At 40.0% G+C, this 27531-nt stretch overlaps 1 protein-coding gene across 1 annotated transcript; it reads right to left on the minus strand.

The window, feature by feature from the left end:
* Positions 1-7265: 7265 nt before the first annotated feature.
* Positions 7266-26461, minus strand: plcb2 (phospholipase C, beta 2). The gene is made up of 32 exons (XM_062439779.1): positions 26378-26461; positions 25987-26064; positions 25181-25249; positions 23707-23847; positions 23223-23302; positions 23055-23108; positions 22878-22953; positions 22584-22684; positions 21963-22123; positions 21728-21874; positions 21477-21634; positions 19525-19607; positions 19264-19348; positions 17905-18115; positions 17722-17807; positions 17523-17619; positions 17335-17419; positions 17019-17143; positions 16571-16722; positions 15972-16136; positions 15725-15824; positions 15453-15557; positions 15191-15255; positions 14056-14146; positions 13484-13930; positions 13101-13284; positions 12475-12616; positions 11463-11527; positions 10913-10972; positions 10613-10670; positions 8732-8815; positions 7266-7436 (listed from the first exon to the last, which is right to left on the minus strand). The coding sequence occupies exons 1-32, from the start codon at positions 26459-26461 to the stop codon at positions 7266-7268; spliced, it is 3810 nt and encodes a 1269-aa protein (XP_062295763.1).
* Positions 26462-27531: the final 1070 nt, after the last annotated feature.

Below are 27531 nucleotides of genomic sequence, written 5' to 3' on the forward strand. Positions count from 1 at the left end.
GAGCTCCCTCTCCATCTCCCATCTGACAGGGCCTATTTGTGGCCTTGCAGGCCCACTCAACTCTGACGGCTCAATAAATTGTACAAATGGATAACAAATGTATTTGTTTGATGGCCACATTGTGAGGAGATGGGTAATACTCAGTCGCACCTGGAGTAAAGATCTGCCACACAGTCATATCCACAAAGAAAGCTGCAGCGAATGGCACGTTTGGCAGGGTCAGAGGAGAAATCAAAAAAGCACCAGGAGGCTTTAAGACAATAACAGATGCCAGGTTTCATTTCACATGATGTCTCGACTGCTGATGTGTCGCATCTCTTGTCCATAATGCCCTCAGTCCATCACTATAAACTCTTAAGTTTAAAGAAGACTTCAACTTCAACAACAGAACTTTATAAAATAATTTATTTAATGATCATTTTAATTTAAAAAAAAAAGAAGCAATTAACACATTTTATACAGAATGTTGAAGGATAACAACGTGAACAACAGAGGGCCATATCACTCAAATCTCACCTCAAGACACAAAAACTCTTTTAATGGCAACCCTCTATGCTCCCAGGAGGAACGTCACTTCTTTTTAAATGAACTAAAGGCCCTGAGGCCATGGCTATCCATTCTCTCCCCACATGCTCTGCCACTCACGTTGCTCAGCATCCACCTTCTAACTGCTAACACTGGCTCCTGTGGCTCTTTTTTTAGCCACTCGCAGTAGTAAATTTAGCTTTGAGTAAAAGCACAAGTTTCACATCATAATGAGTCCTAATCCTTTCAAAAGAGACACTTGGTGACTCATCTGTCATAACAAGTGCGTAACATAATGTATGTTGCCATGACATTGTGGGTGTTAGCTATTTCACACGCACCTGTCGGCAGCCGCTTCATCCAGGAAACAACGCAAAAAACTAACAAATGGGGAAATTAGTAGATGAGTCGGGCAAGCTTGAACTGTCGCTGCAACCACCTGTAGTAAAATAATAATAATAATGATAATACATTTGATTTTTACAGCGCTTTTCTGGGTACTCAAAGACATTTTACAGTAAGTAAAAATGATCATTGAAAACAATACACTAAAAAACATAAGACACACATCATCAATCACACATTAAAGCCAACTATAAAAAAGTTAATTTTCATTAGTGATTGTAACGTGGACAGATCAGTGCAGTCTCAGATGTGTTTGAAGAGAGCGTACCAAAAGGATGTGGCAGTTATGGAGACAGCTCTGTTGCCCTAGGTCCGGTGCTACGTCCTGAGTTGTGGAAACAGGAGGTTAGCATCAGAAGAGCAAAGGATGCAGGGAGGAAGTGCGATGGTGGAGTGGGTGAGCAGGTTTGGATGTATACTGGAGATTATAAAAAATGCTGTTGCAGTTGTAAGTCTGGATGTAATGAAAGCATAGATCAAAGTTTCAGCAGCAGAGAAGGAGAACCATGGGTGAAGACAAGCTATTTTTTTAGGTGGAAAAAAGTAGTTCTGGTGATTTGTTTGACGTGGTGTTCAAATGAGAGGTTGCCTTAAAAAATGACTCAGAGGTTGTGGATTTGTAGGGAGGGAGACAGGGTAGAGTTATTGATATTGAGGCAGAAGTTGTGAATGGATTTGGTGAGGGATTTTGGACCGATGATGATCATGTCTGATTTATCACAGTTTAGTTTGAGGACGTTGGCTTGCATGCATGAGTTAATTACAGTGAGGCAGTTGGATAGGGTGGAGTGAGTTGTAGCAGTGATGGATTTAGTGGAGATGTAGAGCTGCATGTCGTCAGCGTAGCAGTGGAAGTGGAGATCATGACAATTACAATACCGTGACATTACAATGACAATATTACCGTGATGGAGCATGTAGAGGATGAACAGGAGAGGACCAAGCACTGAGCTCTGGGGGACACCATGGGACAGAGGAGCGGTGGAGGATGTGCAGCTGTCGATATTAATAAACTGTTGTCTGTTTGTGAGATGTGACTTTAACTAGGAGAGGATAGTATCAATAATCTTAAGGGAGCATTCAAGGTGAAAGAGAAGGATAGTGCGGATGATAGTGTTGAAAGCTTCAGTGAGATCAAGGAAGATGAGAATGCTGAGGTGATCAGAGTCTGAGGAGAGAAGGATTTCATTGGTGACTTTGAGAGGGCTGTTTCATGGCTTTGCTGTGAGTGGAAACCGAATTGAAATGGTTCGAACGAGTCGTTGGAGATGAGGTGGGTTATGCATTGAGAGGTGACAAAATGTTCCAGTATTTTAGAGAGAAAGGAGATTGTAGATGGGCTGAAAATTACTCAAGATATCAGGGTTGGGGTTATCAGTTTTTTTGAGGATGGGGGTGACATCAACCAGTTTGAGTGTTTGGGGAACTGAATTGGAGCTGAAGAAGGAGTGAGGAGATACCTGGAAATCAGTCCTTGACTAGATTGGATGGGATGGGATCTCATTTCTGCCATAAAGTTGGACAAAATAAGTGACTTCATATATGTGTCAGTGCACTTTATAGGGTAGCCTCTCACAGAAAGAATGAATGCTGGTTCACTATCGACTAGGATTGCACATCTCTCTGTGATAAACGATTTGATATGAATCTAGACACACAGGTTACGAATCGATTCAAAAACGATATCCTTTTATTACAGACGGATTCGATACGAATCGATTCGATTCAATACAGTGTAAGAGCGATACGATTTGATTCTACGGTTAATATTTGTTGTAGATATTTTAGAAGCCAATTATCTCAACAATTGCTTAACACAGGGACAAGTGCTTTATGTAAAAAATTAGAGAAAATAAATACATATGTATAAAATAAATCAAACTGATGCTTTTTGACCTGGGAAAGGTAATCTGATCCAAAGTGCTGCCCTACATTTATATTCTCATATGCATACATCGCGCTAATAAGCGGTAACACAGAGCTAGCTGTGATGTCACACACAAGTCTTGCTCATAGGCCTGCACTTTAAAATCAGATTTTCAATAAGCAAAGAGAAACTTTCTGCTTTCAGCAGATTAATGTGAAAGCAGCCTTCCAGTGTCAAACTGCATATACATCTCTCTGTAGAGTGAGGCTCAAACATTCAACTGTATCAAAAAGAAGAGAAAACTAATTTTTGACTGGAGGGTGAGTTTAGTGCTTGAGTGCTTTAGTTATTTGATTACCAGCACTGGTGGATAACACATACATTTACTTCTCTGACTTTTCTCGCCATTTGTGGAAAATTCAACAGTCATATCTCACTTTACATCATACCATCAACTTAATGAACACGACAGAAAAAAATGAATTGTATCTATGATTCTGTAGTCATTTGCAGTTCAAATCAGGCATCTATACATTTACATAATGTCAGCTGCTAGTGTTTTGATGTCACTCTTGTTTCTCGAACCTCTTGAACTCACAGTAAGACAGATGCTCTCCCCTCAGAGTGGTTGGGTCTGTAATGGGGATATCACCAGGCAACAGTGATTCAAAATGATACTAGAGCCATACCAAGAGCAGAATAAATCAACCGACCTATGCCTGACAGCATGAATTTTAGCACCAAAAAAACAAAGGTGAACATTAGAAAATCAGAATTCAAGTAGCCATGAATGTGCTGTCTGGTGAAGGCTTATGTGGGTGTGTGTAATTGTATGCGTCTGTGTGACTGTGTTTGTCTAAATGTAAGCCCTGTATCCTCCTCACACGTAGGAAGTTATCATTTGCATCTCTGAGAAGGTAGAGGTGCCTCTCATGGGCTCTCAGTGCTCATGTGACACGCAGGAGAGGATGACTGACTGCAGGCAGATGAGCCTCCTGAAACACTCATTAAGCTGCTAATCCCATGCTATATTCAATGGTGGCATATAAAGTACAGTAAGTGGAACGGTCCAACACACACACACACACACACACACACACACACACACACACACACACACACACACACACACACACACACACACACACACACAGAGTATGTGACAGTACAGCCTCTTACAGCAGGTGGTGTATACATATGTGGGTGGTGTGGGGGCTCAATATTCATCCAGGATGGCACCCTCTTCAAGACAGGATGGACTATAGATGCTGACTCTCCACCGCCTGTGGTTCAAGCCCGATTCCTCACTCATGAAAGCAAGAATAGGAAAAGAAAAATACTACTACTCTTCAATAAGTGTCCTCATTTATGTGAATATCTGACAAAAAGTACACAATTTCTATATTCTGCATAATATACTTCTAATCTTGCATGGTAAACTAGAACATTGTGCAGAGCCTGAAATTGCAGTGTTTAGTTTCTTAGTTGTTGTGGGATTAAAATAGACCAACTGAACAGGCTGCAATACACAAAAGCTTGAACTGTCTTTTCAGCCCCTGCCAAGATTCAGTTGCACTGATGGTTGCCTTTAACAGCCTTTATGCTTTTCATTTGTGATATTTTCTCAAAGGAAAGTTTTTTCTGTTGAAATGAGATAAATATAAACTCATAACAGGTAAATTATATGGTAGAAAATGAACTCAAACTACATTTAATGTTTACAAAGCATTATATAACACAGTCATTTTCCATTTATTCTGTATTTTAACATGTAATGCATTATTTTGGCATGGTGTGTGTATGTGTGTGTGTGTGTGTGTGTGTGTGTGTGTGTGTGTGTGTGTGTGTGTGTGTGTGTGTGTGATCCATGGATGTGTGATCAAAAGCACTTCCTACTTCCTTTGTCTTTCTCTCTAGTGTCATTGAGCAGCCATGTGTAGACTGGTGGTTAAAGATCCTGCTCAGGCCATCCCTCTCCAGCTGGTATGAGACAGAGCCTCCGGAGTTGTTTTCTTATGTAAGATTATCAGCCCAGTGATTCAGGGCTGACTGGTTTCACACTCTCGAGCTCACAGTTCATCTGTGTTGTGCATGAAATGGCAGGACTCTCAGGCACAAACTGTGTCTCCGAGACATCCTCCAATTTTAAATGTCAATCATGCCATTTGATTCAGAAGAAGGGGTGTCACGAAAAAAGGAAGTAAGAGAAAGGGCCAGATTGGATGGTGAGTCATAGAAACGCTGTGTTTTCAATAATGAATGCATACACGTGTGAACACTTAAAGAAATAAGTGCCTCTTATTGATGTGTCAGATTGCCTGGTCCTTGTCATTTAATGAAATATATATAGAGCTGAAATTTTGTTGGAACATTTCTCAGTTTCTGAGAGATTTTAAACAATATTACCAGCATTTCCTCTGGTCCACGTGCCTGTATGATGGCTTTGTTTTAAAAAAGGGCACATGATCCATCACAGATCTCATGCTAGTTGGAGAGAAAAGACAATGCTATTAGGTGGTATTTATGAGTCAGTCACGCGAGAGAGAGAGAGAGAGAGAGAGAGAGAGAGAGAGAGAGAGAGAGAGAGAGAGAGAGAGAGAGAGAGAGAGAGAGAGAGAGGCTTGCTCCTCAGCAGTCATCATCAGTTTCCATGTATCAACGAACCTTTGTTCACATTTGAACTGCTGATTGAACCACTGTACACTGACAGTCTAGTTAAAAATAGTACTTTGTCCAGATTCTGCATCTCTTGCCTTCAGTTTTTTGTTTGTCAGTATGCGCTTTTTCAATATGTACCTACTTGCTGTGGCTTATCATTTAACACACTCACAAAGTACATTAAAGGAGTAACAAGATCATTTCCTGGACCAGGAAGGAAGAAAGAAAAAATAGTACTCTGCCACACAAAAATATGTTTTATTTTTCAGACTCCACGTTTTGCCTCTTCAGTCCTTAAATAGTTTGAACAATGAAAATCCTTCTGCATTTGTACTTGTCACATCTAAGACATGCACTATCTAAACAGGGGTTGCAAGTACAGTAGGCATTTGTCTGAATTAAAGGTTCACAAGCCTGAAAAAGGTTGGGGTAACAGTTTCATTAAAGGGTATGCATGTGTGTGAATATTAACAGGACAGTCATGAAAAAATAGCGTTTCTTTAAGAGAGTGTGTGTACATGCACATCATCCTGCTTATGATCAGGTTTTTAAAGCAATTCTTTCATATTTTGTGCATGTATAAATGATATTCTGGCTAGCTGCTGTACTCTGACAGAAACATGAAAGTTGTGGCATATAAACACCATATCCAGGTTTCGGATCATTCTTTGCTGTGCAAACAAGTGCATCCTAAACTCAAATGAAATATTATTGGGTAAAACAAAACAAAAAAGGATAGTAAACATGTAATTATGGTCTGTATGCTGATCTAAGAGTGAAAGTGTGACATGTAGAGGATATTGTTGTTGATATCTTCTGTTACTGATGTTTAGATGGAGAAACTAAATGTAGAAGAATGGTAAATCCAGCAGAGCCCAGGAGGGCAACTGCGGAGGCAACTCAGTTAGTACAGATATCGCAGATTTGTTGAATGTGACGGAGTCATAAAAGACACACCTGCTCGGATGTAGATGATCAGAAACATGGATTTTGTTATAATCATGTAAACAGTGCTATGAATAACTGGATATCACTGTAATCAATGTAAACAGCATATCCTGAATTGAACCAAACCCAGGATGCTAATGTGCATATAAATGTACTCAGAGAAACAAAGGGCGAGATACACATTAAAGAGTAAATTAAAAACTTTTCATCACAAGAGTAAATAACAAAAATCCTTACTGCAAAGGGAATATTAATGTATTGGTGTTGTGTGTTGTGTATTGCATGTATTATGCCTCCAGGGGACCTTTGTCCTACTTGAATGTACCTTTTATCCATTAAATCTCCTTTGCAATCACCACATATCTTAATATTAGTCTCTGAATCAATGCTCTGCTGTGGCTTTATGCAGCATCACAGAAGCATATTTAAGTTGAAGAAAGTGTGTTTCAATTCAGTCTGTACACTCTGTTAACTTGTTTTTAGTGCCATATTGTTCTTGCTAAATGTATTCCTATTTTTAACTGGAAGATATTTTAGGTGTATAGCCAAATTGAGGGTATCACTTTGTGTGTGATGAAAATAAACAGAAAGAGTCAAATAGAAAATAAAATAATTTCCAAATCGTCTAAACTTATCTCACTTATCTATTAAAACATTATTATAGCTTCAAACTCCATAAGAATACAATGAATAGCACCTCTAAATTAAAATTTCACACAATTTCCCTGATTGATTAATCTTCTACAAATATGGTCAGATTGCAGGTTATGTAAGAGGTTGAAACAAGATGGAAAAACAGCGAAACGTTTTTAAAAAAGTTGGGAAGGGGCTAAACCGAGGGTTCAGGGATACAAAGGCACACCTAACCCAAGAAGACATCTCCATAGAAGCCCACTGCTTCCACCTTATTGTCCCCAGCCTTGTCGACAAGTTCGGGGAAGTGAGACCCCACACAGGTATTGACAGCTTCCCTCACCTCCGCTGGCAGAGACCTCATTTTCTGCTCGTGCTCTTTCAGAGCCTCCTGATTGAGCTGCAGACACAGTAACCAAAGGTTAGTTTGAGGTTTAAGGCTTGTTGAAAGGACAGGTTGACATTTTTATTTTATTTTTTTTTCTGTCAGGTGATTATCATAATCTTTAGAGAATGGATTTATTCATTGGCACAAGTACAAATAAAGATCAATGTTAACCTTAAGATAGGTAACTGGCTTTATTATAAACAAGAGTTATAAAAAAAAGGGCTCAATACTAAATCAAGTTATACTATATATATTATATATTATAAGTGATGTTAAATATATCCTGCAAAGATTAACTTGCATGTTTAAAGCAATAAGTTATCCTCATTTGTCATATTATTTCTCAGCCCTTGCTTGAATTGCTGTTGCTGCCTCTCTCAATAAAAAAAACTGTATTTGTAAGTTAATACTACACATCATCCAACTGGCATTCACACGTCAACATCTGAAATATTTAACACCTCTTTTTTCCATATTAAATGGCAAGATTTGCCAAGGACAACAACGTGCATAATTTGGAGAGCCAAGATAGATGGTTTGAAAGAGGAGTGAAGGAGGTGATCTACATCAAAGTAGAGAAACCAGTCCTCAACAGTGAAGGAGGTCTATGACACCACTTATCCCCCACCCACAATGATGTCCTTTTATCCCTTCACAGGAGACTTAACAACCATTGCATGTGGCCCTGTGTAACAACACCAACGACTGTCACTTGGAGGTGACTCCCACAACTCTAATGACTGCTGTGACTACAGCCAGGAGCACTAACGAACCAAGTTGTGTCAATGAACTTGATAATTACCCTACAGAGGTTAGAACTGAAGAAGACCCTCAGATGAGAGGCAGAACTATCTGAAGTATCTACTACCAAGTCCAGTTGCCATTGTTTCAACCCTTCTTGGATGTTAGGATTTCACAAATTCAAAGCGAAGCATTGTCATAAAAAGTGCTCTGACATTATTTAAGCGATGGGAGCTTTGCCTCTACTTTATAAACAGGATGTGCAGTCACTAAACGGACAGATGGCCACATTTGACAGTGTAATTGAAAAACAGGGTATTTGTTGGCATCGAGTGCAGTGCAAATGCCTGTGTTTGATTGAGTTTACATGTTGTCTTGTATAAATCATGTTTGGGGACAAATGTCACATTGTCTGCCTTTTGGTTAAGGTTAGGGTAAAAGTTAGTAATAGGAATTGTTTGCTTATGGTTACAGATAGTGAAAGTCTCCAGGAATTAAATTTAAGTAGATGCAATATCCTCCCAAGTGTCAAAACCAAGTGTGTGTCCTGCTGTCAGTGTGTGTACCTGATTAGTCAGCGCCTTGATCTCCTCCAGTGTAGCAGCCTGTTTCTTCATCAGAGCCTCTTGCTGAGGGCTGTAATCTGAAGACTGTAACAATACAAAGGGATACAACATGTAAAAGTGCAATAAAACATGTAGCCACTCAAAAACACTATCGATTTGTAGGCTATAAGCAGTTCATCTGCTCATGTTTCTCTCTGAGAGGCCCTATGTGTGTATATCTAGAGAGGAATGCACCCATGGGATGCAACCTGAGCGGGAGAATCAATACAGTTAAATCGCAGCAGGTTAAGCTTGTCCTGTTTAGTTACACAGCCCTTATTGCACCAGGCTATTCATTACTGAGGCTGTGCTGATTAAACAACTGATTGTATTATAAATAGTTGCTGTAATTAATGGGAAAACGCTGATTAAGTAGACCAAAATGAGCTGCAATGTGACCCTAATGTGTCGAGGGATGAGGGCGTTTGCTGCCATGCAGACAGTCGATCGTAGAGGAGCAGACTGAAATGGTCAGGTCTTTAACCCAGATACAACAGGTCTGAATCTTGATGAGCCAACAGAGGAACAAGAGCAGAGCTCAGTGAGTCATCGACCACGCATGGATTAGCTCGTAAACAGCCTCTGAGTAATGGTCAAGCATGGCCTATGGTCAGGGCCCACTACGCTTTACTCAGTGGGTAAAAGGGTGTGTGTGCATGTATGTAAGTGGTTTGTGGTTGAATGGGTGTGCGTACTCACGTGTGTGTGGGTGCACTTATAGCTCAACACTGTATGTGTGTGCTTGTATATCAGAAAGCTACATGTGGGTGTATCTGAACGTGTGCAGATGTATGAAAGGAGAGCGCTGTTACATGCCTAAGGTGATATTTCTTTCATGTCTGTTCAAATATTTCGACATTTTCTGCCTCTTTGTAACCATAGTTACTCTGTGTAATATAATATGTGTTGGACAGACCAGTGGAAGTTGAATGTGAGCTGTGAAATTAATACTATTATAGGTACACGTGTACATGCAATAATACACAAGTGTGTAGCTTCAGATATAATTCAAATTGAGACGAGGATTTTCATGTGAATTGCAATTTCCTTCAAATGAAAAATTGTTGGAAATATGCCTAGAGTGAGAAGAGAAGTTTGAAACCTTTCTTATAATATGTGAGCACAAAATCCGCAAACAGTTAGCCTTTATGGGCTTTAATTAGTCTCAAAACCTGCGCACATAAAAAACAGGTGTGCACGATACGGGTGCAAAGACATGCTGACATGGTTTTTCCCACAATGACCAACACTAAAGTCCAGCCTACATACTTTGAAAAAAAAAGGCTGTTTGCTAACATGATTTTTTGTCAAAAATGGGAAAAGTGTCCCCAGGTATTTAAATATTTACACTGAGGGTTTTTTGTTATTTTTTTGGCTGGTGTCTCAACTATTTCATTAAGGTACAGTTACTGAGGTCCACCTTTTAACAAGCTTATGAAAACATCATGTTAATAAAGTCATCCTGTATTAAAAGATCTGTAAGTCCTTTTATAGCATGTTTCAATCTTGTGCTTTGACTTTTGATCGTGGGTATGATGTTTTAATAAGTCTCTGGAGTCTTCTTGGTAATCTAGTCCAGATTTGACAAGTTCGTTCATGTTCTAGACCTGGTCCAATGTGGCCTAGTTGGTGAAATATCAGTGAAATCACCATTTATTCTGTTTTCATACGCAAAATAAACGTTTCATAAATGTGAATTAATTAACAGTAATTAAGCAAATATTAAGCAAATAAGCTTATTTCACAATATATCAAACTACTCCCTTGATTGTACATACATCCTTAAAAATGTTTTTATTCACCACTTTGAATGGGATCAAAAGAAACTGGGTTTATACTTACTCCACCATCAGACTGACTAGTCTCATCCAGCAGCTCTGTGCTCGCTGCCTTTTTCAGCCTGAGAACATAATTATAATTTTCAATTAGACCTCTTATACATAATGTTTCAAATTCATCAAATCAAACTTGTCTTAACGTGCAATGCCATGTGGCAGAGGAGTAAGATGCTGAGTTGCTCATCATATTTTGTCCTCTCACATGTCTTTTCATTTTGGACAAAACACTGTAACTCAGAGAGAAGAAAAGCAATGAATGGAAACACACAAAGTAACCGAAGGCAAGGTCCTCCTTTGAACTCACTTTGCTTTCTGCGAGGATGAGCATTTTGAGAGAGTTTTCTTCTTATTTTCTTTGGTTTCACTGCAAATAAGACAAAGATAGAGAGTAAGGATCCCTACCTGATTAAAAATTTTAAAATGAAAAATGACCCCATAAAAAACCTTTTTCCTTTAAACAAGCGCTGGAGGGCTGCGTGTGTCTGATGTGACCTTTTCTTTACAGTGAAACGAAGGCTTAAATGTGATGTTATAGTGTCTGTGTGGACAGGTAGATGACCGGGGTTGCCTTCGCTTCCCCACTGCTGTTTAAACACCTGTTGGATAATGGTTGTCCTGAGCTAACCATCTGCCAGCTGGGGACTTGGGATAACACACATACACAGACTCAGAACGCCATAAGCCAGCCAAAGGACACTGGATGACCCGCACATTGAGGTGATTCATTCATTATTTGAGGTATTCTCTTTGCAAAATGTCATATGACACACACAGAGGCAGTGTCACACAAAAAAAGCCCTCTGCACTCTCAGTGTGTACAGCATGTGCTAAATGAGTTGTATGTGTGGTCACACCTCTCCAGGGTCTTCAATTCACTGACGTGTCTCTCTGTGGCCATCTCCAACAGTTTGGCCAGTCTCTGTCACATTGAAAGAGGAAGTAACATCACAACTATATCACAATCAAAAAAGAGACTTAAATGGCTCTCAGTAATAATGTTGAATTCAGTGGTCTGTTGTTAATTTGCATGAATTCTGGCTTTACATTTGATCAGAGTACTTGGCTGTATGTAAGATGCTGTCACCCCCTCCATAGCACTTCTACTGCACGGTTATCACTCTGTGTAGTGAGGTGGCAACCTCTGAAAAATAACCTGATTGACCTCTCAGTCTCATGCAGATTCAAAGCTTATAGTAGAGCACCCCAGAGCGCCTGGGTCTGATATATAATCAATAGGGTCTGGCTGCTCGCCCATGATCACAGACCCAGACAAAATTAGACACTCTATTGGAGATGTGAATGCACCCTGAGCCATGGAAATGAATCTATTTTGGGGGATGAATCATTAGATTTAATAAAAACAGCCAAGAGATAGAAAGTGTGGAGTGACAGTTGGATAAGCACATGGGAACAGGTTGTAATAGGACAAGGAGCAGATCTTGATTTTCAGGTACTTTCTTTCCCAACCGGTCAAAGCAGATGGTCGCCCACCTAGAGCCTGATTCTGCTTGAGGTTTCTTTGTTAAAGCTAAGTTTTTCCATGCAGGTACTTGCTCATAGGGGAATGTTGGATCTCTGTAAATTAAAGAGTATCGTCTAGACCTGCTCTATGTGAAAAGTGTCTTGAGATAACTTCTATGGTGATTTGGCACTATGAATAAATTTACTTGACAGTTGGTTCATCACACAAGACATTGTTATTTGATACATTAATATGAAAACCATCAATTATAGCTGCTTTAAAGTAAATGTAATGATCTGCTTTTCACCATTGATGTCTGGTTTCTGTTTTTTTAAAATAGGAAACTACATTTAAATGATCCACCTTTAAGTGCAGTTTTAACCATGAATCTGGATTCTACCAACCTCTGTAGCACACTGCTCTTTCCTCTTCTTCAGCTGATCACACTGCTCTCGCCACAAAGCTTGCAGCTCAACCTGCATTTTTTCCTTGTGCTCCTGCACCCGCTCCGTCTTCACACTGCACTCAGACGTGTTGCCCTCTCCCCTGGAAGTAACGCAACACAATTCAAACACAATAGGACATGTGCAAGGGGAAGAGTTTATCGACTAACAGTCACTGTCCCTTGATGTACAGAAATGTGAAAAAAGCGGGTAGTTACAGGAAATCATACAGCAATGTTCACTTGGCCTTGACTAACATGTGTTTTGTCCTGAGAGCTTAGTGAGGACTGTAAAAAGCACTACAGCCTGTATTAATTTACTTGATCTCTTCATCCTCTAATATTCAGCTTCAGCTAGAAAAACACATTAACCGAGAAATACTCTCTGTGCGTCTAGATATTATGTCATTAATGACACTGATCAAAACAACAACAACTTGTTTAGGGTCAGTATTAACATGCTGTACTCTGAAATGATTACGCTAACCACTTTTGTACTGTAAAACATTTTTTCCTCCTATATTTCAGCTAGATACTGACTCTAAAATGAATAATGACAACAAATAGAGGAAAATTAAACCGCCTTACTCTTTTTTCTTCAATGAGGCCTTCTTCTTGATGGCCTTGAAGGAGTCCGAGTATTTCTGAATCAGATCCTCTCCTTTTTTCTGATATTTCTTCTCTGCTTCTTTCGTCTCTTTTTCCTGACGCTTGATGACCTTCAGATAGTTCTTGTTCTGTATCAGTTCTTCAGTAGTCACAGTCGAAGGTTCTGTAGCATGAACACACAGGGCTTTGTTGTGAGATTCTTCTGCTTGTGTCGGCAGAGGATATGCATTTATAATAAATCTACTAAAAAAAAACAACCTCTGAATTGGTCTTTATTTTCCATCTCAGGGTCCTTTAACTACTGTGTAATGACAAAAAGGAAAGCTGTGTTGAGTGCAGCACATGAAGCACTTCAGTATTACCTTCGCTACTTGTCGGCGGCTGAGATAAGTCATCTAATCCTGCAGGCTCAGCTGATGCACTTGCTGGACAGGGCACGGCCACAGCAGCGGGCTCCTCTTGAACCTCCTCAGCAGTGCTGGGAGCTTCTGAAACAGGCTCAGGATTTGCACTGGAGTTGGTGCTATGCTCCTCTTTGTCTTCGGGAGTTGCCTCAGGCTCTGGGAGTGCTTCCTCCACAGAGGGAACTTCTTCAGGAGATTCAGGGGGAGTTTCAGATGTGGTGTTTCCTGCATCCTGTGCTGCATCTTCAGCAGGAGGAGTATCAGGAGTTTCAGTAGGCTCTGTTGTAGGTTTTGGAGTCTCTGATGTGCTCTCTTCTGTAGCTTCTTCTGTACTTGTTTCAGGTGGAGACTGCAGTGATTGTTCGTTGGCCTCAGTGGGTGGTGTAGGTTCAGATGATGCCTTTTCTAGAAATGCGGAAAGCTCAGCAAATCAGCTAAGTCTCTAAACCCAGACGTGAAGCTGCATTTCAGGAACTTACTACAAGAGTAATTTCAAAGCTCAAAATCTTTCCTGTCACAAGCATTATTACCTGTAGTGAGGTCTTCATTTTCCTTAGCCTTCACAGTGGGGGTTTGGACCACAAGGGGCATCTCATAAGGAGAAATATAGTCTGAAGATGACTGCGTGGGCACAAAAAGGACAGGAACATCACAATATAGCAAGGCTGGTTGTCTTCCAGGAAATTAATTGACGCTATTAAGGTTTTATGGGTGAACTGGGGACATTGCTGATGTATCATTATCAGTAGATGATTGGATCATGGTCGTGGTGGAAAGTAACTAAGTACATTTACTCAAGTACTGTACTTTAAGTACAATTATGTGTTACTGTATTTTACTTGAGTATTTCCATTTGATGTTACTTTATACTTCCACTCCACCATTTTCAGAGGGAAATTGTAAAGGTAAGGGCAATTGTACTTTCTACTCCACTATATTTATTTGACAGTTTTAGTTACTTTTCAGAACATCTGACACAATAGATAATATAACAAGCTTTTAAAATATGACACATTGTTTAAGATTAAACCAGTGGTTTCCTACCTTTTTGGCTTTTGACATCTTACAAAAAGCAGTGTGTAGTCAGGGTCACATTTCAGATGTCTATGGGCTGTTAACAGCTCCACCAAATAGTGATTTTTCCCTCTAAACTTCTCACATGGTTTCATTTCAATAAATCTTCAAATTATCCAATATTTCAGCAAAAATCAAAGATTAAACAAAAATTCCAAAAACTTTGTCATCTCACAACCCCTCAGATTTATCTGGTGACCCTTTGGAGGGGCCTGACCCCTAGGTTTGGAACCACTTGACTAAACTAGCTAAGAGTATATTAAGTAGTTGAAACTAGCTCCACCTCCAGCAGCTACTGTAACATGCTGCTTACATACTGATGCTTCAGTATTAATAATCTAATGATGTCATATATAATATCAGTCAGAGGGACCAAACCACTACTTTTACTGCAATACTTTAACTACATTTTACTTTTAATTAGGATTTTTTTGTAGGATTTTTAATGTAGGACTTTTACTTGTAGCGAAGTATTTTTTCATTGCCGTATTGATACTTCTACTTAAACAAAGGATCTGAGTACTTTTTGAGGTTGAATGTAGACTCCCACCAGTGCTCATGGTTAAGTTTCCTTTAGCTGCTCTTTGTTACCTCCTTTGGGGTCTTTGCTGTCTTCTCTGTGCCCTTTGTTGGGTTAAATAAGGCATCTGTGAAATCTGAGATATAACCCAATGTCAGTGCACAGTAATTCAGAATAAAACTTTCAACAAATTAAAATGTGTGAGAAAACTATGCTACCAAGCTCCCCACATTCCACCTAAATCACAGTCTTTTCCCTGACTGTCACTCTAGCAAAATGGATTCAACTGCAGCAGTTTTTTTTTTCAAAATCAAAAAATGAAAAGCCAAGCACCTGCGAAGGCAGCAGGGATGTAGTCCTTGACCTCAATGTACACAAAGAGAGCAGGCAGAGTGAGCAGCATGTTGCTCTCACTGCGCAGGCAGATGTGTTGGAAGCCTGCGGGGCATAAAACCTCTGTGAATTAAAAACCATGCAGCAGCTTCCCTGATCGACAAGCTGGCTAAAACAGGTTAGCAAACATCCTGAGGCCTTGGATGACTCAGTGATGTTTTAAATTATGTAAATGATGAAGCATGTAGGGTTTTTTTCTCCATGTTAATTACCTGATTGGATAGCATCAAGAGGGATAATCCGGTGTCCCAGGAATTTACCGTTTTCTTCATGGACTACAATTCTCAAAGAGGCCATTTCTGGGAGGAGAATCTATCATTGACAACAACAACAACAGATATATGAAGACCAACAGCAGCAGCAGCACAGCAGGTCATTAAAGAAATAAGCTCACGCAAACACATTCACTCTCTTATGTACTTGTGCGTAATTGAACGTGTTTGGTGCACTGACACACACCTTTTCAAAGACAAAAGGCTCCTCATTCCACACAGGGTTGATGGCGTTCGGAGTGGGGGACCACTTGGTGCGATATTTCTTCTTGGGGTCCCCTGGCAACCCAATCACCTCCACCTCAACCCCTGTTTTGACACTCTTGTCAGACAGAAACTGGCCCGAATAGATCTGGTGAGACAGGTGAGCAAGACTTGATGACCTACATGTACGAACTGATCAACAGAATGGACGTGCTCTGTGGATCCATGTTCAGGACACAGTGGATAAAAATAGAGCTCAGTTTTTCACTCATGCAGAGTCTCCTGAATACCAGGAACCGTATATCAGTCGCAGCAGGAATCTTGTATTATTACGGACTCTGCATCCAAACTAGGAGGACAAGCAAACGTGGCTTCACATAAACAGAGACTTTCCAAGGCTGTGTAGGCTAATTTATTGCTCACTTTCAAAGAGCAAATATGCCATAAATTATAAAGCTTTAATATGTGAAACCTGCAGCTTACAAGGGGTCATTTTCACCTTTATTCTTATTTTCTTTTTGTTTTCAGATATCATAGATACTGGCACCCTGATGTTCAGTAATATTAAGGCAGTGAACCTGCCTTTATGGTCAACGTGCTCGCCACAACAGTGTCAATCCTGTCACAGAAAGGGTCAAACTTCTTGTCACTGCGACGCAGAACATCATGCTTGAGCAGGTAGCCCGTTCTCCCGTTGAATTCAAACAGAGACATGTTCAGCTGCATGGGGAAATCTGAAAGTAAACACAGCCCATTCATGCCTCCAAGCCCTCTCCTCCTCAGCACAAGGAGGAGCAGTGAGCATTTGGGATGCAAGGCACAGACAGCAGAGGCCGGTGCTCCTCTAAAAGGTGCAACACTGACCTGCTGTGGTGAAAAACAGAAGCTCAGGTTTAAAAAATACAACAGCACATTGAACATGTTAAATTTAAATTGTAACTAAACAGCTACTGTGAATTGTTACATCCTTGCAGTCATGTTGTATTTTATGTTACTGAAAGAGGTTATCAGTGTGCATGTCTACTTATACCCATGGTCTGGTAGTTGAGCGCCACCATCTGGCAGCCTGCATTCCAAAACTGCTGTGGGTTGTAATTGGATGAGTCCATTCTTGTTCCTTTGGGGTAAATCCTACTCATCTGCCTTTTGTTGTATCTGGGAGAGATTGCTAAGGAAGCATGGATTTATATCACTGTATTTATATGTGTCTCAGTATACCTTTCTGACTGTGTAAGACAACATATTTTGGATGAATTTAGGTTGCTTTTTGAACATGTTCACCCCACTTAAACACAGGTTGCCATGTATTGCAGGATGACAACATCTGCAGCGCTCTTAAAGGATACTCGACAAATTCAACAGCAGTCTTGGAAATCATGGTCTCCCCTTTGGTCTCCACAAAAGATGAGATGACATAACTCTTGTTTTTCTCTGTGAAGGGAGAGAATAATAAAAAAGATTGCATAACTCACACTGATTTTGATTGAAGTACATGTGAAATGTTTGGGGTTAAATTTAGGAAGCAAAGATGTACTTCTGGCATTGTCAAAAGAGATGAATTTTTGAGGTTGAATGTAGTTGACCAGAGCTGACATTTCCTCATACGCTGTTACTTCTTGTCCAGCTGTGCCCTGTGGGGGATTGACAGGAAGTGTATTAATGTCTGAACTGTTCTTGCTGGACACAGATGATGTAAGGCCATAAAACTGTCACCACAATTGTCATTCTTCCACCTCATCGGATGTCTTCATTTTCTCCTCATCCTGTTCGTCCATTTCCTCTTGCTCCTCGTTGTCCTCCACAGCTGCGTCCCCCTCTGATTAAACATATAAACATAATGTCAGTAACACCTAAAATGACTAAACAAGCCTATTTTTGGAACGTAATCAGATTTGGCTTGAGTTTCATCTTATCGCCTTGGTTCTCCTGGGTGCTGGGTGCTGCTGGGTTAGCAGGATCCTGGGATGTGGTATTTGGGTCCGGGGTGGGTGCGGCTGTGGTCTGGTCGCTGACTGCTGTGCTGTTTTTCTTAGTCTGGCTTGGCTTCTCATGGCTGCCCTTTTTGTTTTTGATTAGGATCTTTCCCATGAGCTCAGACGGGCTGGGGATCTGCTGGCCTGGTTTCAGCTAAATATTTAAGAAAAATAGGAGAACTACCAACAACTAACTCAGGGTAAAAAGTGAATAAACAAAACTTGAGCACAACAAAGTCATGGTGTTTGTGAGAGTGGGCGTTTAAATGACCTCAGGAGGCCTTTACATTGTACAATTAAACACAAATTACACATGGTAGCTTTTAGGCTGATTTTGATATTTCTGACTCAAAATATTTAAAGGTTATTTTCAGGTTAAATTAAATCTTACTAACAGATGTTTAAATAATTATGCTTGAACTTTGAGGCAAAGATGTAGGCAAAGTAGATACTTAAAAAAAAAAAAAAGTCAGAATTAAAAATGTACTATTTCTTTACCAGAACTGTATTCCTTACATTGTGGAGGGGGCTTTAAAACATTTATATTCAATTTACAAAAGAATACTAATTTAATAGTTATCAACCCCTAAAGTCCTTGTTTATAGAAAATTACCTGGCAACTCAATCCCTCTAACACTGTCAAGGTATTTGATTAAAAACCTCAACATGGTGATAAAAAGTCAGGAGGTCACCCAAAGTAAATTGGCCTAATGAATAAAGGTCTGCACCAAATTTCATGGCAATTTGTCTGACAGTTGCTGAGAATATTTCAGGATTGACCAAAAAAAACAATAAGAAATAAAATGTGTTTGCCGGCTTGTCAGAAGTGTCTTAGGTGTGGAGGGTTAGGGGAATTTTAGCTCATGACATCAAATCTAAGCTACAGCTCTGATATTGTTTGAGACGATTAAACATCTGCTCTCTCTGCCTCAGGAATACAAACACACACCCCACCAACACACACAAATACAGAGCACACACAGCACACATACAACACAAACAACTGAGAGGAAGAGAACAGACGTTGGCTTTTGATATAAATCAGTTAGATTGGTACGGGAGCCTATGAGGATCATGTCTAGCACAGATAAGAAAAAGGACAAACGGGAAACTTGAACTTTGCAATCTATTCCCTTCATGCTAATGTGGTTAGACTGCAGATGTCAACTGAGTCACACGGGATGATAATCCTTTATTTAATTTATCAGACAAATTGTTCTGTTTAAATACAAATCCACCTCATATAAACTTTATCTAACTCTATTATTTCGACGGGGAGCTGTGTTGTGGCAGTGTACTCACAGGGTATTTGTCCAGCGGGTCTGTCAGCAGGGCATCACCAAATATGGTTTTGCAGTAGTTGGCCATCTTTTCCTGCTGTTTCACCCTGGAACAAAGCACCGTAACACCTGTTACTGTCCGCTATTGCTGCCACAACAAAATATTAAAATACATCCTCAATCTGTTCCATCAATATACCATTTGGGATGATGGCATTACAACATCATTACATTGCATTAATAGCATTACATGGCATGAGTTAATGGAAAAGCTCAGTCTTACGAGTCAACATGGTTCTCGAATGAGAGGATAACAGGGTACTGTGAGGTCTTGAAGGCACTCTCAGCAATGGCCTCAATCACATCCTGTCACACATCACACACAAAGACACAGGCATTTTTCTTTTGATGTATGTATTTAACCAGATTTTTAGTTTGATTGGGATTAGAGAAGAAGAGAAGCAACAGAAAACAATAATGAGGGAATGACGCAACAGCAAAGAGCATGATATACAGTACATATACTGACATACATACGCTCACATGTTTTATACTCTTATCCATTACCATTGCTTCTTTGTTCTAATGTTTTTTTTCTCTTACTGCATTGTCGAGAAGCTGAAACCTAACATTTTTATTCTCTTTTGCTTGTGTAATGAGTCATTAAATCATGAAAATCACCAAAACAAAACAAAAAGCTTGAGACCAACAGACTGAGCCAGTCATGACACTTCTCCCAAAACATGAAGAGAAACAACATGACAAACAGCAGAGCTATTGCCTGCATGCAGAGGCCATGCAGTCCGCTCCAAACTTATCACATCTGGAGGCTGACAGTAAACTGAACTGAGGTGTTCTGTCTGGGCCCTTGGGAGTGCAAAGCTCTGGCTGCCCTTAAATGGAAGTGTTGAGTGCAAGAGGATGACAGGGGTGCCTGCCTGTGTGTGTGTATGTGTGTGTGTGTGTGTGTGTGTGTGTGTGTGTGTGTGTGTGTGTGTGTGTGTGTGTGTGTGTGTGTGTGTGTGTGTGTGTGTGTGTGTGTGTGTGTGTGTGTGTGTGTGTGTGTGTGTGTGTGTGTTTCTCTGTACTTTTAAGCCTTCACGTTCCTTTGCTCTTTGATGCTAATGTGCATGAGTGTGAATTAATGGTTATCAGTTAATTTGTCTTATTGTGATGCTTACACTCTGGAGTCAGCTACTGGCAAGTGTGTACATGTAGATGTCATTTTGAGACAATGCAAACTGTGCTCACAGGAAGCTAGGGGATGTCCAATTACTAGAAAAGGCAAGAGATTTATGATAGATGACAGCAAGGAAATATTTACCGGACATGGGGGCTTAAGTCGGGAGCTGTTGGAGATTACCTGTACTGCTTTCTTTTCTGGCTTGAATAGTTTTCTACTATCATATTTTAATGAATCCTCAAAGGTATATTTGTAAGTAAAGCTGTCCAGGAATTACATTCATGACAACACATTGTACCCATTTTACCAGAATTAATCAAATAAAAAAGCATTTTTTGTATTTGAACACCACCTTGAAAAAAAAGTTTTAAAGTTTTAAGTCTGCATATTTCCGAGTGAAACAGGATAGACAGGCATAATTTTGGGAGGAGTTTGATTTGATGGTTAAAAAGTGGGCATGTCATAATTAATCTTAGCTCTGTGCTGCTAACAGTTGAAGATTGATTGATGGGTGAATGTCATGACATTATTGGTTGAAATTAGTTATTTCAAACCTATATAAGCACACGTCATATTTAGATTTAAAGCGGGGGGAAATGTTTTATATAACAACAAACTTTTACAAAGAAATTGTTATTTTTTGGCATATCAATTTAAATGAATATCCAGGGATGTGATCTAGACGGGTTAAAAAGACATTTTTCATTTAATCTTGATTTTAGTTAAAAGCTGTGAAACTGGTGGTCCAGTTGGAAATGGATAGTGGAAATAGAGCAGTGGGAGTCAAAATAGTATTAGGGCATAAAGCATGACTTTCTTTAAAAAGTGGAGGTCATTTATAGAAAAGGAGGATGTCCAGATGAATGTCAAGTTGGTTTGATAGATAGAAATTTAGTGAACTATTGACAAAAAAACTTCTCTTGGTCTGTTGGCATACACTTTTGAGGCAGTTCCTAACTTCAACTGGTCAGCTTTTGAAAGGATGGTATTCATGCAATGGGGGCAGGTTGAATGGGGCCTCAGAAGGTGTTTCCAAAACTATATGTAACAACCTTGAAAAGGATCTCAGTTGTCATGGTGAAGCCGTGGGTGATAATAGGCTCTTCATCTGGAGGTTTTCCCTTCCAGCAGTCCAGCTCCAGACACCGGCAGCCAGACAGCAGACACTGACGGTACATCTCTGGAGAAGACACGCCAGAAAACTGACCAGCTGCAGGGGGAAAGACAAGTGCTGATGAGTCTTGTCAGTACGTAATGGTGATCAGGTATGAGAATGTGTGAGCTAAAATCAAAGTTATGTGACCTGTCAGGTATGTGTTGTGGGAGGACTTGACGAAGTAGTGGGGTATGGGCTGGGTCATGTCCTGACACTTTGCCAGCCTGTCCTGAATGACTAGTGAGGTCTCTGGCCCCATCAGGAAGCATAAAAGGCCTTCTGGAGAAATCAGACCTGCAGATGAACAAGAAAAATACACATTGAAGGATTCTGACAAAAGTACAAGTCAAGTTTGTCAGTGCTCCATATAACTGAACTTCACCTCTGTTACAATTATTGGAGCAAGGTTCATATTTGTCAATTAAAGCCTTGATCTGGTCCTGCCGCAGACGTGGAAACAGCTCCTCATTGAGGCGGGAGTCCCTCTGTTTCTCATTGAGGAACTTGGTGAAGTTCTCCTTCGTCATGGTGGGTTTGTTGGAGCTGGAGGGCACAGTGAGGCGTGACAATCACATTGCTACTGCACGTTATGTTACTCGTGCCCATGATGGCCATATTTGCCACCTGAGCCCATGTGAGACAGCTAATGCATGAACTGAAGGTTCAGACTGGCCAAGCATGAAGTGTCTCTGGCTTCATGCCAACAAATTAGAGTATGCATAGAAACATGTTTCTGGCTTCATAACCATAAGATACAAAATTAACTTTTACATTATGATAGTTAGATGGAAGGGTTCACAACAAAGAGAAAAATTATGATGATGAAGACAACAATTACAAAATTGAACAATTTTTTCCCCTTAATACTCTACAATTGTCTTAATATCAAGTAGAAGTGATCCCAAAGAGGTATGATAACTATTATATGGAAAACTACTAATTATAAATTAACGATAAATCATATAAGGAGGTGATAAAGGAAGCATAGAAGAGGCTGACTCACTAAGAAGTGAAGATCTCATAGATCTCAGGTCGAGGGCAGAGATTTGAAAGGAAGGCCTTGAAGGCGGCCTCAGTGAAGACATCAGGCTTTATGGTATCATACTGAAATATGAACACATGATATTCACTTCAGATCATTTTCACAAAACATAAGCACAAACTAGGACCTTTTCACTGAGATACAACAACAGTCAAGGGTCACAGCACACACCAAGTGATAGCTAAAGGGAAGAAGTAATAAGAACACAGACATTTCAAAATGACCACCAAACAGCCAAAAGGTCTCATTTCTAACCTTTCCTTTGGGAAGATTTGCTGATGCTAGAGCACTGTCCACCCTCTTCTTATCCGCAGGGAACATCTTGTAAATACTGAGAAATGCACAGTGAAATATTGAGAAGGATATTTGGAAATCTACTTTACAAACAAACAACTGCATTCCAGCCAACACATTCAGATGGTTGCAACCTACTTTTTCACAGGGATCTTGCCGTCCTTGTTGGTCTGAAGAGAAATCCGGATGTATCTATGAGATTAAATGCGCACAAGCTCACCATTAAGACATATTAATCCAGTACTGTCACAATCAAATAAATTGGTATTGTGTTCACTCAGACATGATGTCATGATCTCCACTTACATTTTTTCCAGGAAGACTTGTCTGCATGCGTTGTTTCTTGCAGCGTTGTAGGCAATTGCAAGAATGTCATTTGCCCAGTTCTGGTGTGCATTAAATTACAAATACAAATGTTATATTCAGTGTCAACCTGAAACGTAATTACCCTCAAAACCATTTTACACAAACTCACCACTAGGGGCTTTAATACAATAGGAGCAGGAAATGACAGTAGTGCATATTGAGTTTGAACAAAGCACAATTGTGATTTCATTGCAGCTGATTTAATCCGGATATTGGAGTCATGAAGTCTAATAAAGACTAAAAGGGGGAGAGAGGGCACCTCATTGGAGGAAGCAAAGGCTCATTGTGTATGGCTAATGGCCTGTGGGCTGTGTTTGAACAATCAGAGGGGATCAGTGACATAAAGGGAGAATTTTAAACAACTAGAGGAAGGACGCAATGCTAGTAACACACAGTCAGTGTGTACAGTACAGTGGTTTATTACCTGTGTCACTTTCTCTTTGGATGCAAAGAAGTTATGATAGGTCAGATTCACTGTGTCTGGACCTGATACAATGGTCAGGATTTTGGCGAGGTGGTTGCTGTCCGGGAAATCCAGATTGAACACATTGCGGACCTTTGGGTGCTGTGGAAAGCAAAGCAAGAATGAGAGTCATGTGAAATATGTCGACCATATGTTTCATAAGCAGTTAGATTGCTCTGGCATGTGCAATTTTAACTTTTGTCAAAAACTTACTTGATCATTTTTTGTTTTTAATCTTTATTTTCTTCCTTTTTTGCGTAAATAGGAAAATATTCATGTCTGCAGCTCTTGTTCTCTGCCCTGATTGGACACCTGGGACCACAAGCTTTTTCAACATATGCAAATTGTTGACAAGAACATGCAAACATGTGCACATACACACTGAGACTCGTGTTCTCTCTCTGTCTGTCTCTCCCGCTCCCTCTCTGTCTGTCTGTCTGTCTGTCTGTCTGTCTGTCTGTCTGTCTTTCTGTCTGTCTGTCTGTCTGTCTGTCTGTCTGTCTGTCTGTCTGTCTGTCTGTCTGTCTGTCTGTCTGTTTGTATGTCTGTCTGCCTCACACACACACCTACACAAACCTACACACACACACACACACACACACACACACACACACACACCTAACCCCAAACGCTGACCCAAAAATTAACATTTTATCAATTGGGGGCACTGATTTTGTCCCCAGTTGCACAAGCCATCCCCAATAAATTGGTTTCTCAAATGTGTCCCCAAAAGTAGCTTATGACAGACAGACACACATACACACACACTAATACACAAACAGAGGCTTTCATATGCAGCACAAACTGTATATGAAAGAGAACCCATGCAGATACCTTCCTGTATCGGCTATCCTACAATCAATCACTTCTATGCTACATTGAGAATTGCAGAGCTGACACCAGCACTCAGACCAGCTTCCCAAAACTCCTCAGGGACTCGAGAGTAGGATGTGCTGGCTTCCAACAGCCCCCCAACTGGGATGATGCAGTGCTCTGCGCTCTCCCTGAGGGGAACAGATTTCAGATTTCACCTCTGAACCCTCACTGAGAGATGATGATGTGTGCATACTGCAACTCTCTGTGGAGGCCAGTGAGGAGTGGAAAAGAACTGAAACTACAACTGTCAGCTCTCCCTATGAAAAAACAAACACAGGCTCGCTCACAGAAATCTCAGATCATGACTCAGTGTGTGGTGTGGCGTGTTTATGTTTGTTTGTGTTTGTGTTCATCTGTTTGTTTCTGTAGTGGGGGAGTAGCCTGGGTACATGTGTCCACTGCCATTTTTGCAATGCAAATATGCCTCTCATGCTAATGGGCAAACTAAGCGCTTGACTCTATTTGCATGCCTGCTGAGATTCTTGCACAACAAACTCACCAGCCTGGCTTAATTGGATCAGAGAGGGGTTACTACATTAAACAATAACACTGCACTCACTTTGGGAAGTTTTGCATATTTTCCTATTCTGGTATCTCTGATGGTAGCAACATCCAGGAACGTTGTCTCCTAGAAACAAGAAGCAGATAATCATCTCCAAAACTGAATTCAACATGTAGGCTCCAAACCAAATATGGATCGAGATACAAGTCATCCTTTGGCAAAGAGCATAAACTTTGTTAGTGAGAAGAATTTTTGACAACATTGTATTTGAACATCTTGTTGCTTTTTCATTTAAAATGCACATGAGCATTTCATAATCCTCAACAGCATGATTGAGCCCAGACACATATGCTGTAGCCTTCACCAGTTTTCTGATGTGGAAAAAAGCAAACCAGAAGGTGCCTCTTTGAGAGAGGGAGAGAGAGAGAGATGGATAGATAGATAGATGGATAGAGAGAGTGTGCATCACAGTTCAGCTGCTCAGTGCAGTAGGATGATGAGCCCACATCAGCACCAATCAATAATCTCCCAAAGCTGCTGAGAGTGGAAGATGTTCTTAGTAATCCCACAGCTTTGAAAGATCCTAATTACATGCACATTACACACACACACACACACACACACACACACACACACACACACACACACACACACACACACACACACATGCAACCTGACTGTGGATGTGATTCACTGAAACATGACTTTCTCTTTTTGTTTTAATCTGTCAGGTTGTGTTTGTCTGATGAAAGAAAAGCCATGCCATCTCTATTACCAGTTGCATGCTAGTCAACACTGCTCCACACCTATGAAATATTGAGCAACTATATTTTTTTCTCTCACAGACTCTTGATATTGATTACCTTGCTTTGGTTGATCCAGTAGAGGTAAAACCCTTTCTGATCCATCTTCATAGTGACAGGATAAGTCTTTGTTGAATCCTTGATGGAGACAAGGGAATTGGCATTCACACATTTTGGACTGTTTAAATCTCTGAAACAGAGCTGCCTGATAGTGATGTGTTCATGTTTAATTAGATCATTTCTACTAAATGACTAGTGTATGAATTGAACGTCAGAAGTTAAAGTTGATCAAATATTGTTATAATGGTATTTAAATTAATTTCCCATATTGCGCATCCGACAAAAAAATCTTAGAATTGCACATATTTGAATATCTGAATATATATCAGTATTTCCTTTCACCTGATGTTAAATAATCACCAGTTCTGAATTTACTGAAATATTCACTCACCTCTGACCACTTGGTAAATCTTTCTCCTTTGAGGAGGTAGTCTTTGATCTCAGGAGGATCCAGAAAGTACCTTTTCTTATTCATTTTGCCCTTTTTTCCAATAACATCAAAGTTGATATATATCCACTGTCTACATGTACACCATGGTTGTGGCCATTGACTGGTTTAACCCTCCAACTGTATCCAAAAGAGGCACAAAACTGAAGTTTAGCTGATAGATCCTGCCAGTCCTCAGGAGGACGCACCCCAAGAAATATGCATTGCAAATGAAGTTGACAAAAAAAACATGTAACATGAGTGAAGGTGAGTGTGCTGATGTCAAAGTGTCTCCAGTCAGAGCTCCAGATTGAAAAGACTGAATGAAAAAAAAGATTGATTGAAAAAAAGGTTGGTTCACCTAAATAAAACTCTCACACTTAGTGAACTTGTGCATATTTGTGCATTGGCCGAGGACTTATGATATGTGTGTCTGCTGCTGCATTTGTATCACATACCTCCATTGTACGGAAGTGAAAGCAGAAATAATTTTGTTCTTATAATAATGTCACCTTATTTGGTTTTTCAAGAGTCTTCAGCCATATCTTTTAACATTCATCACATCACCTAAGTATAGAATCATGAAAACTACTATCTCCATAACAACAGAGCAACTCCACTCGCTGATAAAGGTGACGGGATGAAGCTGAAAGCTCTGGAAAATAAGAAGTAAACTGACCTTGTGATAAGATTTTTGTTATTGTTGTTGTAATTTGGGTGAACTGAACCTTTAAGAAGGGATGTATCATAGGTGATTTTCACGCATTAATTCAGAGCTGTCGTTTGCTATCAGCATATGAGTTTTAGGTTTATAGCTGCAGAATTAAACATTAAGATAACTAAACTAATGCAGTACAGTCCAGATGCAGGCCTTTGACTGAAACTACTTACTACTGCACTACTAACTGTGAAAGTTCATTTAGTTACTTTGATTGTTTTAATTGTACAATGTAACTAAAGGGCTCCACTTGGATAATAACTTACATTAAAAGCAAATCACCTGGAATTCATTTGTTCATCAACTGATTTGTTTATCAAATTATGTAACAACCACCTGTCCAGGGTAATAATGTGGTGCCATTTATTACTTGGGACAGGACACTGGCGGCTGTTTCAAC

Source organism: Scomber scombrus, chromosome 19 (assembly GCF_963691925.1).
Source record: "Scomber scombrus chromosome 19, fScoSco1.1, whole genome shotgun sequence".
In the NCBI taxonomy this organism is placed as follows: Eukaryota; Metazoa; Chordata; class Actinopteri; order Scombriformes; family Scombridae; genus Scomber; species Scomber scombrus.